This window comes from Rhamphochromis longiceps, linkage group LG12 (assembly GCF_057381845.1).
Source record: "Rhamphochromis longiceps isolate RC_006_pf linkage group LG12, R_longiceps_female_GT1.1, whole genome shotgun sequence".
NCBI lineage: Eukaryota > Metazoa > Chordata > Actinopteri > Cichliformes > Cichlidae > Rhamphochromis > Rhamphochromis longiceps.
Window position 1 is genome coordinate 23,419,942 of NC_140568.1, and position 12,838 is coordinate 23,432,779.

The following is a 12,838-nucleotide window of genomic DNA, read 5'->3' on the forward strand; positions in this document are numbered from 1 at the left end:
CAGCACTCCTGGAACAATGATAGACAAGACCAAGATGATTGACCATAATGCACAGTACCACATTTAGTATAAACTATGTACAGAATATGAGCACAAACTTCTTGTACCATGTGTCATACATAATGGTGGAGGTGTAATACCTTGGGCTTGTTTTGCAGCCACAGGACCTGGACACAATGTAATCATTGGTATACATAGGACTTCATGGTCAACTCAAAATTTTCTAGAGTCAAATGTGAGGCCATCTGTCCAACCAATAAAGCTTGGCCGAATTTGGGTCATGCATCAGGACAATGATCCTAAGCCCAGCCACAAATCTCCAACAGAAAAAGAAACTATCAGTGCGTTGCAATGGCCCCAATGAAAGATCAGAACTCAACCTGATTGAAATGCTGTGGTGCGTCTTTATTGGGCCAAGCTTCTTTCCTGTCTGACTTCCACCTCCTCCAGTGTGTTGTAAAATTTGTATTAGATTGTGACTACGGTGATTAACAATGTTATAAAATATGACTGATGTTTTTTCGTTTGACCTAATGCTGTGAATTTTTAACAGCAAAGTTGATGCCGAGTGCATGTCCTCAGATATTTGTATTCATCGTTTGCACTTGTCACTGTTTTCAGTAGTAGGCAAACACAAGATAAATGCCTGTGTAATACTCAGCTCAGTCTTGAATCCTTGTCATTCTGATCACTTCTCACAAATGTTCCATTATTTACATTTAATGAGGTCTCTTTTTACAGTTTTTTTTTTTTTTTTTTTTTTTTGTTTCCTCTTACTGACAGATTTTCCCTCTGTTACTGAAATCATCTTGCCTCATATTTGCGATCTCTCTCCCCCCTCAGTTTTGCGGAGCAGTCATGTCTGAAATGGATGCCTTACTACCACTGGCAGCAGCCTGCAACGAGAGCTCTCTTCTGCAGGTGCGATCAAGCTTTATAGAGTCATGTGGCAGAGCAGCATTTGCCATGTTGGGTCGTTTGCAGGAGAGGGCCCTGGAGGTACCATCCTCTGCTCCCCTGAAGAACTTGCATGCTCTACTGGCCACTTGCATTTATGTGCACCAGCGACTAGAGCACTACAGTGCCAGGCTGAAGGATTCCAGTACTGCTGCAGCTAAAATGTAAGTAGTGTGTTTCCAGATGTTTATGGACATTTACAGTTATTTTGTTTAAACTTCACGCAGCTGAATTATTTATTTGCCTTGCTCCCATGCTTTGTCTTTTTCCCAACTTTTTTAGACCTGGTGACTGCCACGGCCAGTGACATTATGTCTCCTGGTTTCCATTTAATTCCTGTTCTCATGAATGCTATATCTGTGGAATGCTTTGAGGGCTTTTATTTTAATTTGGCACAGACAATTACTTGGGCTAAAGGAAGAGCTGATAAGAGTTTGTTGGTCAAAGGTCGCTTGCAACTTCAAATCTGTACCATTTTTATGATTTCTAGACCTTTAGGAAATTTGACAATATCTGGCACAAACACTCACTTGGACTCAAGGCTGAACTCATTAGAATATGTTGGTCAAAGGTCAAGAGTCAAGGTCACTGTAAACTCACAAAACATGCTAATTATGACTTTCACATGAAATTTCACACATTGGTCTAACAGGATAAACTGATGAAATGATGGCCTTTTGCATTTAAAAGGTCAAATGTCAGCTTAACTGTGGCACCGTAATGTTCCACAAAAAGACTTTACTAGTCATTATTCAACTGCATAACTCAGGAACACATGGGGAGAATGTGATTATATTTTACTTCTGATTTGATCCTAAACTTGTCACAGTTATCTTTGGTGATTCCTTAGTGCAGGGGTGGCCAACCAGTCAGAGACCAAGAGCCACTTTTTTTTTACTGTGTTACCGCAAAGAGCCACATCATACGCATGGGCACACATGAACATCACCCATCCTTTCCTCTCTCTCTCTCTCTCTCTCTCTCTCTCTCTCTCTCTCTCTCTCTCTCTCTCTCTCTCTCTCACTCACTCACTCACACACACACACACACACACACACACACACACACACACACACACACACACACACACACATCTCTGCTCAGCCAGATTTATTGTAAATGTCACACACCAACATGATAATGACAGAAATGGACTCCTACAGTACTAAAACCACAGGCCAGTCATTTTCAACAATGAACATTGTGTGCACTGTCTCACACACACAAACTCTCAGTTCAACCAAGTCCACAAACAAGAATATAATAATCTACAATAGCATTTACTTTTGTAATGCATGTTGTTTAGTGGGACTTCTGGCATTCCTTGCCTTGAACAATCCTCTTTAAATCTGGCTTGTATTCCGTTGTTGTCACTCGAAGCAATTCTTTCACATGTGTGTCAGTCAGAACAGATCGATGCTTTGATTTCACATGTTTTAGGGTAGAAAACACAGACTCGCAGACGTATGTTGACCCAAACATTGACAGTATCTTAAGCGCAGCCCGTTTGACATTGGGGTATTTTTCCATTGGCACACTTTTCCAGAACTCAATGGTCCCTTCCCTTAAAGCAGGTTTCAATTGGTCCTCTTCACAAAGATCGATCATCTCCAACTCAGCCGCAGCTTCATCTGTGACTAGCGGGACTTTCAAACAGCCGGTCTCTGCATTAAATGGGTCGACGAGGAACGTAATCTGTGGCCTTTTCAATTGTAGATCATGGAACCGGGTCACGAAGCTTTCGTGCAAGTTTTCAATCAGCGTTGCATATCTGGCTCTTTGCTTACTCAGGGCAGCACTGGCGACTTGCCCGCTGGCTTTTAGCAGAGTGGGAAAATGCGTTAAATCTCCCTTTTGAATATGTGTCTTGAACAGCTTCAGTTTGTTGACAAACGCAAACACACTTTGCACTAGGTCAGGGAGCATTTTTAACTTACCCTGCAGGGTCAGGTTCAGTCTGTCCAGTGGAAATTCCAAAAGTCAGGAATAGTTTGGTCAGCTTTGCACAGCCCCACAAGCCCGTTCACAGATCCCATCATGGCTGGTGCTCCATCCGTGGCTATTGCAGTTAATTTCGTTATGGGCAGATTTGCTTTTTCAAATGCAGCCATCATGGTTTCTTTCACATCTATGCCACGGGTTCTGTCTTTTAATGGCACAATATCCAGGAGTTCTTCTTTGATCACACAATCGTTTGAAACAGACCGTGCAAATATTGCCAACTGAGGCTTGTCTTGTATATCACAACTCTCATCCAATGCGACACTAAAATACTCACATGCTTGAAGGTCAGAGTGCAACTGTGATTCAATAGCCGTGTTAATGTCCGATATTCTGTGTTCAACAGTGTGGCGGGACAGTTGGACGTCTGATACCATGCGTTTTAATTTGTCGTTTTCAGGAGACAAGATTTCAACAACATCACTGAGGCATTTTTTAACGAACTCCCCTTCATTGTATGGCTTTTTAGCCCGTGCAATGTTCCAAGCCAGCTGATAGGATGCGAGCGTTATGGTCTCTGACCGCTTCGTAAATTTTTGGAAAAACTGTATCTGCTTTTCTGCCTGACTTTTCAAAGTGGCCAACTCGTGCTTGCGAAGTTCAGTCCCTTTTGGAAATTCCTGGTCGATGTTAGCATGGAGTGAGCTGAAGTGGCGCTGAAGATTTGAAGCTTTGAAATGCGCTAATGACGTCTGACATATAAGGCAGAATGGCTTACCATTGCGTTCAACAAAAAAATATAAACTCTCCCACTCTGTTAAAAACGTCCTGTGTTCATCTTCATATTTTCTTTTTGCTGTGCATTTTTTTCCTGCCATTTTAAGGGCGAACTTGCTCCTACTGGGAAACTTTGCGGTATTTTCATCTCACACACATGCGCATTTGATGAAAATACCGTATTGAACTCAAGCGAAGCGAACGCGCACATTTTAAAACAACAACATAAAAAAAAATCAAAACACAAACATAAACTTTGATATGAACGTAAGAGCCGCATGAAACCAGGCAAAGAGCCGCATGCGGCTCGAGAGCCGCGGGTTGGCCACCCCTGCCTTAGTGGATTGCTTAAAAACTAAACAAACGGAAACTTCACTTATAGACACAGGCAATGCTTTACTGTGGCAAAGTAATTCTAAAACGACTCTCAAAATATCCAGTGTTGATTCTAGAAACCTATGGGCCCTAGGCCCACCCAACCAAGTGTTCATCACCATTATATTAAAGGAAGTATATTTATACACTAACACATTAATAATGTCATTTTCATAGCTTTCATGTTACAAAATTAGCATTACTCAAATTCAACTTTTGAATGTTGTTCTTGGACGTACACATTACATTTGATAGCCTTGACTGTCTACTCAAGTTTTTACATAATGAAAATATGTCTTTTTCATTTTCAGAAAACCATTAAACCTACATAACAGATTTGGAAACTACAACAAAATGCACACACCACACTGCACATACATTCAATTATATTGGTGTAATTATTGTGCTATAGACTGATCTACCGAGGGAAATAAATATCACCTGCATGACCCATCTTAAGTATTCGGGCTGAGGTGCTTGTGTGAGATTTAATGGTACATGGCCCTGTCCATTGGCCTCTCAATGCGGTGAAGTCGTCCTGTACCATTAGCAGGAAAAACAGCCCCAAATAGTAATGTTTCCACGTCTCTCCTTAACTGTGGGGATGGTGTTCTTTGGGTCATGCTCAGCATTTCTTTTCTTCCAAACATGGCAGGTTGAGTTGATGCAAAAGAGCTTCAATTTGGTTTTTCTCCCAAGCCTTCTCTAAATCAGTTTATAACTTTTATGTAATGCATTTTTTTCTGGATTTTTGGTTGATATTCTTGTCTTTCTCCATTAAAATGAAACTAGCGTAACAATTACACACTGTTCATTCCTTTGTAATCGAGCAAAGTTACAAATTCAGCAGGGGATTAAATAATAATTTCCCTCAGTGTATAGCACAATAATTACACTAATATAATGTAGTAATTTAGAGTACACTTGGCTCTAAATTTCATAACTTATCATCCATAGCTCAGGTGGAGACAGCGTTTAACAAAGAAAAGTGGCAGAGACCATGTTTATTTCAATAACAATGTCTAAAGCAAAGCTGAATGGTGATAAAGTATCTATTCTGTAACTACTAGATTCTAATATCTGGTTGCTATGCTAATAAGACAATCCTGACCCCTGGCCATGCGCAATCTGCCCCGCTCTGCTAGCTAAATAAACCAATATTAAAACAAAGTAAACAAAGAAATAATCTGCATTTAGCTCTTTAGCATTGTATTTGATGACTATCTGCTCCACTTACCACTGCCTTGTTTTTTCTTTTCTTTCTCCTTTTTCTTCTTTCTGTTTTCCACTCTTAGAAGTATAAAATCATATCATTGATCGTAATAGCTCTTCTTCATTTTCCTTGTGATTACATTTGTTCAAGCAGAATCGTGCATGCCACTTGCAACAGGAGTGGAGTTAGGTGGGGCTCCCTTTAGAGAGGTCAGGTTTCTCCTATACTGCCATTCCCAACTTTGCACATTGCTATCGTTGTAGTTAACTGTCTGTCAGCCCTGAGGGGCCCCCCACCGGTCTGGGGCCTGCCTTACCTAGCAGTTGCCTGTCTTGCCTAGTTGCAAGCAGCATCTCTTAAAGTATCAGCAGTAACCATTAGCAGCTGACAGGCAGCTTTGCAGATCTATATTACAAGGATTTGCACCAGAAACATAAATCACATAGCACTACTTGCTCCAGCTACCTTATGTAAAATACATTTTCATTTTTTTTTTACCCTAATTTGAAATAAAAGATAAATATTTAGTATGTTAATCAACTGAAGCAGTGGATGAAGAAGATTTCTTCCAAATTTAGAAACTAGGAAATTTAAAATGATTCTTGAAAGTCAAAGAAATTCTAGATGAACAGGGGGTTACCAGAGATAACGACAGAGGGTAACAACACCCACAGTATCTGCACCTGCTAAGTTTTTCCATCCATTTTCTTCAACATTTTCATGCCCCTTATCACCCCCTTAAACTGCTCTCCACAGATCTCCTTTAAAAACATCCTTGGTGCTGTTTGTGCTCCTGTTTTCCCACCCTTGGCCCTTTACCCCTGCACTCCACCTGCACTTGCATGGTACCCCATTTGGTCATAAACCGCCTTCCTCTCTTTACACCATTAACTCCCCCCTGGTTTTAAGTCCCCTCTCTGGAAAGTATAAAGGCAGGTGGATTTAAAGGGTATGAAATGTCACACTGAACTTTTATAATAAATCATCTATTCTTTCATCTAATCATTTCACCCGTGCCATTGATAGCTCCCAGTACATAAAAAACAGCTCTTAATTATCCATATGCATTACAGGATTCTGCACTGTTGAACTTGTTTACCCTAGTAAACCTGTTTTGTTTTGTTTTTTTTGTTTTTTTTCATTTAATATGCTGTGTGTATTATATTATGTGTTTTCTAACATTACCTTTAAAGATGTTTCTTCGTCTGTGCCTAGAACCCTGACCCCACTACCTGTGCAGAAATACAAAGATACAGTCGAGGCCATGAGAGAGCAGTTGACCAGCTACTGTATCCAGGCTTGTTATACATGCATTCTTCAGGATGCAGAGAGCCACCACTGGGCTGACCCTAAACCTTTCTATGAGGTAAAATCGCTATATGATTAAAAACAAACAACTAAACAAAACAAATGTGTTGTGACACACTTCTGTGAGTTTTATTTAAGTGTAAAACAGCTCTAGTGTTGTTGTGTGTTGATTTGATTTCTTTTATTGCAAAAATTTCAATGCCAGTGTCTTAGGAGGCTTGTTGGATAGATTTTGAGGAACTCTAGGAATTACACCCTAGAGCTTTCTTGTTTCTTCTTTTCATTCCCACAATACACCTTTACCTCCCACTCTCCCACTTCTAACTCAGTCTTCTACTCTGAGCTCCCTGAGAACATCTGTGGCTTCCATGCTGCCCTGGGGGCTCCAGGGATTCAGTTGTCTGAAGTCTGCAGTCTACACTGGGACTGTCTGGAAACAGCAGAGGGCCCCTGGAACTCCCCTACCTTTATGCCCTTAAACAAATCTAAACCTCCCCTCTCTCTTTTTGCTTTTGACTTTTTTTCCCTTTGTTCCTCCCTCCCTCCCTGGGTCACTGGTGTCAGACAGGCCTGCTGTGTGCAGGTGTGTGCTTTTGTTCAGCCATCACTTTGTGCATCCGTACCAGTAAATGTATGTGTAGGTGTACAGCAGCATCTCAGGATGTAAGTGTCATTTGGTATGTCTATGTATGTACCTATATTTTTGATGTTTTATATTTTTGATTTGGATCCAGCTCCTGTCTGTGTAACCTTGAGTGAGTCTATAGGCAGAAGATGGCAACTCCGTTCAGGACATAAAGCTTGGACTTATTTCCTGTTTGTGACCAATACATACAGGGGAAAAGAAGGAAGAAGAAGGGAAGTAAACAAGAGATTGGGTGAAGTGGGAGAAAATGGATTGAAGAGTTTGGTAGTGTTAATGTGTATGCGTTGTGCAAAATGACCTTATAATAGGATAAATTTGAAGATTTAGGACGTGTATAGCAAAGTTAAAATGGTTAATGAAAACTAAACCAAAAATTTAGAAAAAAATTAAAACTAATTGGAATTATTTAATAAACCTCGAAAACCAATTAAAATAAGATAAAAATGTAGAGAAGCTTCAAGTATTTGTAAGTTTGGTTAAAAAAAAAAACAAACATTTTTATTACATCTATTAAGACTCTGGATGTCTACAACACCGTGAGCCAGCTGCTTTCAAAAAGTTATCTGTTTTTATTGAAGTTTTTTTTCTTTCACAAATCTTGCCTTTGATATCTGTCTGGCCTCTATACAATAAAAAAGATAAAAAATAATTAAAAACACTAAAGCGAAAAATTGAAAATAATTAAAACTAAACTGAAACTAAACTGATTTTTTTAAGTCAAAATGAGACAAAAAGCAAAACTAGTTAGAAATGACATACAACTATAGTAACTCTGGTGTACAGGTGAAAGAAAGAATGCATCCTCCTATATATTTTACAAGAGAGCTGCAAGATGCCAGGATAGTAATTCTTTTTAATCTGTCCTGTTTTTCCCCCTCTTCTCACTTTCTTGTGAAACATTCTTGATTTTTGCTCTTCCTTCTTTCACTCTTTTTATGTGTGAGAGTGGATGTGGAAGTGTGTGCTGGTTGTGATGTGTTTGCCAGTCCAGGACTTTAAAGCAGTCTAAAATCCCAGTGGGAAAAGAAACCCAGGTGCAGAGTGCAGGTGGCATGGCCACTGAGACATCCTGGTGTTGACAGACCTGCCTGCGTCTCTACCTCTCTCTTTCTTCTCCTTCAGGGTTTCTCTCTCACTCTCTCTTTTTTCCCTTTTTTAACTCCTCTCTCTGTTTTTACTGTCAGTTTCCATATGATAACATGTCTTCATCTACAATCCCCCCTCCCTCAAATCTATCACTTTCTTCCACAGGGCGAGAGGTGTTCCTTCTCAGTGCAGATGTGGTTCTACTTCCTGTGCGGGCTTCGCAGCGACCTGTGGGCGGTCCTTCCAGCGGAGCTGGCCAGGGATGTCCTTGGCCAGGTTCTAACAGACACTTTACAACTGCTAGTGCGAAGATATGCCAGAGCGCGGGCTTCATATAAGAGGCACCTGCAAATCAGGTATTTTATCATGCATATTACTGATAATATATACATATAAATATAACAATGGACTCTAAAACAGTAATACACCAAGCAAAGACCTACACTCCATTTTGTTTCGTTTTTTAACATTTAAATAAATATGTCGCAATCGTTTTCATTTGTCTAATTGTGGATGGACTAACTGCTGAGAAATGCTGTGATGGAAGTTAGTCAAAGTTGATAAACAACTGACTTTTAATAAGTTGAGCACGTCAAAAAAATTGCAAGACGCTTATACAGTCGGAATTTTGTGCATGTCTATCCTTTAATGCAAATGTAAAAGGCAGAATCTGAGTTTGAGGAGTGGAGGCACCACCCACACATTCTAGCCCCATGCAGCACACACAGACTTTTTCCATCACGGGAACTTTTATCCAAAGGCTAGGAGCTATCGGAGGAACTCAGTTTGCTTCCACTCCAGAGTCTCTGCTCTGGGAGTCTGAAACTTTGACAGTAAGGCTTTTCTTTGGCCATCATTTCAAGAAACCTTTAGTATTTGTTTGTTCAATACATCAGTTGGAGTTACAGGATAAACCATGCTTCAAAAATGCCACATAAAGTGAACTCTGTATTAACAAAGATTGAGTGCAATATACATGAGATGTCAACGGGAAACCTGGTTTATGATTCTGGGAGATTTGTGTGTTTCTGGAAGGACAGTTATAAAGTGTGAGCATAGGCTAAACAGATGCCTTTCCAAAGCTTTTCCAGGTCTCCCTCTTGCTATAGTGTTCATATGGGTACTCCTATGCTCCATCATCTCTATTTTATCAGTCCTTTCCCTTTTGTTGTGAGAATTTAGATCAAAGGGAAGCAAAAAAGAGGTGATGATAGATGATGAGCAGCATTCCATAACCATTTAAGAAAGCAGATTTACTGGCATATAAGTAAAAGCAGTGGGTTGATGTAACATAGCACTAAGTTTTAGGGTGATCGCAAATCTTGCGAAATCCAAAGCCGGGACGCTTCAGATCTCAACGGTAAAATCAGAAGAAGTTCCTATTATCTAGCTGGCTGTGAAATGAGACTCGCAGTAGATAATCTTTAGGTGTTCTCAGCTTTTCAATCACATCCATTTTGTTTTTCTCTTTAAATTCACTCTTTCTGTTTCCCTCGTCCTGGAGATGTGACATTACAGCAATGTTGCTGTATGTGGAGCACCTTATGTGGAGTCTGTGTGAAGGTCCTGAGGCCTTGGTGTGCTACAACCCTTCTTCAGTGATTACCATAATAGCAGGTGGTTCAGACTGGCCATACCAAATCCACAACCTGTGTGACCAGCTCCTGACAGTCCTCGTCATTGTCACAGCACCTCTATCTTTGCTACATAGGTTGGTACAGTATGGTCATTTTTGTTATTTAATTTAAAATTTGGTAAGATGATAAAAAGATACTGCAATGTTTTCATACTTTCCATCTTACACTGTTTGAACAGAGTGAGTCAGATGGCTGTCACCACTGATTCTGGAAACATTTGTGTGGTGTGGTGTTTATTTTATTTTTTTTGTAAATGTAAACATGCTGCCATATGCAACAGGACATTTATGATAGATGCTGCGAAGGAGACCTCACCAGACCCACCGACCATTCCTGTCATACGCTGGCTAAATGCTATTAACCCCGAGGTCTTCACAGAGCAAGCTATAAGGTATACAAAATAGACCCATCTAACCATCTATCACCCATCATACAGCAGGCACACGGACAATATACATGTTCACTCTCAAATGCACATACACACTCTGGTATGCCAAGCAATCACAATCCCTTCCATCCTCCTCGTGTGTAGAGAAACATATGTGATTGTGTTTGGAGTTACAGCTGCAAACTGTATGTGTGGATATATAACGTGCCACTCAAGTGTCAAGCTGCAGTTGTTGTGGTAATATAACACAGATGCAAGGTAAGAAAGAAAAACCAAATGAATGAACTACCGTTGACGCTGACAGTGAGTTTGTTGATGCTCATGGTTGCTAAGAGCTTTACACATGATGCATTGATAGCATACACACCTGAATGTGCACAATTATATACATGTGTGTACATTTGTGTCCAGTTACTGTTGTGACCTCCACTGTGCAGTCAATCATGCTTTCCCCTCACCCTTGTCTCCACCTTACTCCCCTCTCATCTGCTTCACAGCCAGAGGTGATGTCATTGTGCGCTGACGGAGCACAAATCAAACTAACCCCTGCTCCCCTGCTCCTAAGTATCAGAGAACTGAAATTAGTTTATTTTTATGACCTCTTTATTTCTTTGCTCCCACCTCCTGCCTTCATTCGAAGGCGCCAGCAGCCTGCCAGTGGCTCGTGGCCAGAACCACAGGTCCTCAACCTTTCTGGCCAAATCTCTCCCCAGTCCATTAAAATAAAGCCCATTGTTATGGTTATTCAATAAAGCAATGATAAAATCACAAAAGATCTCAATAAATCATCCAGCTGTACAGGCTAAAAAATATTTTCTGTATGTGCACATTTATACCCTGCGCTATTTATCTTGCCTGTGTGTGTGTGCGTGTGTGTGTGTGTGTGTGCGTGTGTGTGTGTGCGTGTGTGTGTGTGTGTGTGTGTGTGTGTGTGTGTGTGTGTGTGTATACATCTATATCTGTGTGTCTTGGTTTAGTAAGATGACCCGGTGCTGTAGCTGGATAGATTCATCAGAGCAGTTAAAAGAGGATTTCTCCTGGATTTGCGGTCTCAGTGACATCATAAATTGTGCTGTCAGACCGAGGCATAGTTTTCCTCAGTCAAGCAGCAGGGTGCACCCTGCTCTAGCCGTTTGGCTCAAATAGAATGGTTAATTTCTGGGCAGACACCCCCTGTGCTGCCTCCCGCCTCCTTGCTCTTCAGACAAACTCTGTCCATTCCTTCCATTAGATTTTATTGAGATGTATAAAGTAACATGGAGGCACACACATGTCAGCATGCTCCCACACTCGCACACATACTGTACATAACGACAAGCATAGGCTCTGAAGAGTGCACACGCACACACGCATTCACACACACCAAGGATACGGCTCATTACCCACAGCTGGCTGCAGCCTCTTGGTTATACAAAAGATGAAGGGGTGGGTACTGCTGTATATTCATGTATTTGGCTGTCTCCCAAATGTTAATTTGCTTTTAGCTGGCCAAGATTAGAGTTAATTCCTTCCCGGTGCACACTATAAGTAAGCGAGAATGAAGGCATTTGGAGACTTGGCTTGTATATGGAGTGAGTGACACTGAAGGAAGTTACCAGTGTTACCAAATATTCCCTCCAAAGCGTCATCAAAGACTTCTTTATCTTTCACTTGTGAAGCTTTTTCCTTCTTTGTTGTCTCTCACTAAGCAGACTTCTACCTCACCTGACACTGCAGAACTGTCAACTTTGTTTTCCTTCCTTCTCTCCTCCATCTCTCCCAGAGATGGCCTTATGGGCCAGGCATCTTTGGCATGTCAACTGAGGCTACTGACATCTGACCCCGGATGCAATCCCAAGTTGCTCCTTCAAATGCTGCTTTACAGAGACTGTCACCTGCCCAGAATACTCCTGGAAAATTCTTGTAAGTCTGTCGTTTTTGCATGCATACGTGGATTGTTACATGTTACTGGATAAGGGCTATAGTGTGTGTGTGTGTCGTGGACATACCTGGCTGTCTGTCTTTTCGGGGACAATTAAAGCCACGTTCTTTCATTCTTTAAAATTACATTTTTTTAATAACTCTCTGATCCCAAAGAGAACATGACAGGGAAGTGTTTACCTCTGTTTTAATTGCAGCGCTCTAATATCTTAAGTACGTTTTACAGACCTTGGGTAAGCTCTATCCATTTTATGAAGTTATAATCAGCATCTTTGCCTTCATCATCATTTTCACCTTGGTCATCATCATCACTAAATCAATAGAGTGCAGTAATAAACACTCAACAGGCACAGGCAAAACACACGGCCTGACCTTTAAAGATTTTCCCTTCCTTCCTTTCTCCACAGTCTTCTCAACAGTCTAACCTTTAAAGACTGTTGTGCACTCGCACATTAATTCACATTATAGCGACCTCATTAATAACAACTCTCACTGTCTTGTTCTCTTGCTCGGTCTGAGTCTGACTCAGAGGCTCCGCAATGCTTCTTTCTGCATGCTGCCGTAAATCAACGCTAGGAGCGCTGACTCTC

General features: G+C 40.9%; 1 protein-coding gene across 2 annotated transcripts in view; it reads left to right on the top strand.

Annotated features, from left to right (window-relative positions):
• Positions 1-12,838, top strand: part of kiaa0825 (KIAA0825 ortholog) — a 119,834-nt gene that overhangs the window by 29,651 nt on the left and 77,345 nt on the right. For both annotated transcript variants that reach the window (XM_085425259.1, XM_085425260.1), the window contains exons 10-15: positions 844-1,121; positions 6,479-6,629; positions 8,469-8,659; positions 9,808-10,014; positions 10,221-10,331; positions 12,091-12,230. In XM_085425259.1, the coding sequence (XP_085281385.1) occupies positions 844-1,121; positions 6,479-6,629; positions 8,469-8,659; positions 9,808-10,014; positions 10,221-10,331; positions 12,091-12,230 (1,078 nt within the window). The remainder of the gene's footprint in view (positions 1-843; positions 1,122-6,478; positions 6,630-8,468; positions 8,660-9,807; positions 10,015-10,220; positions 10,332-12,090; positions 12,231-12,838) is intronic.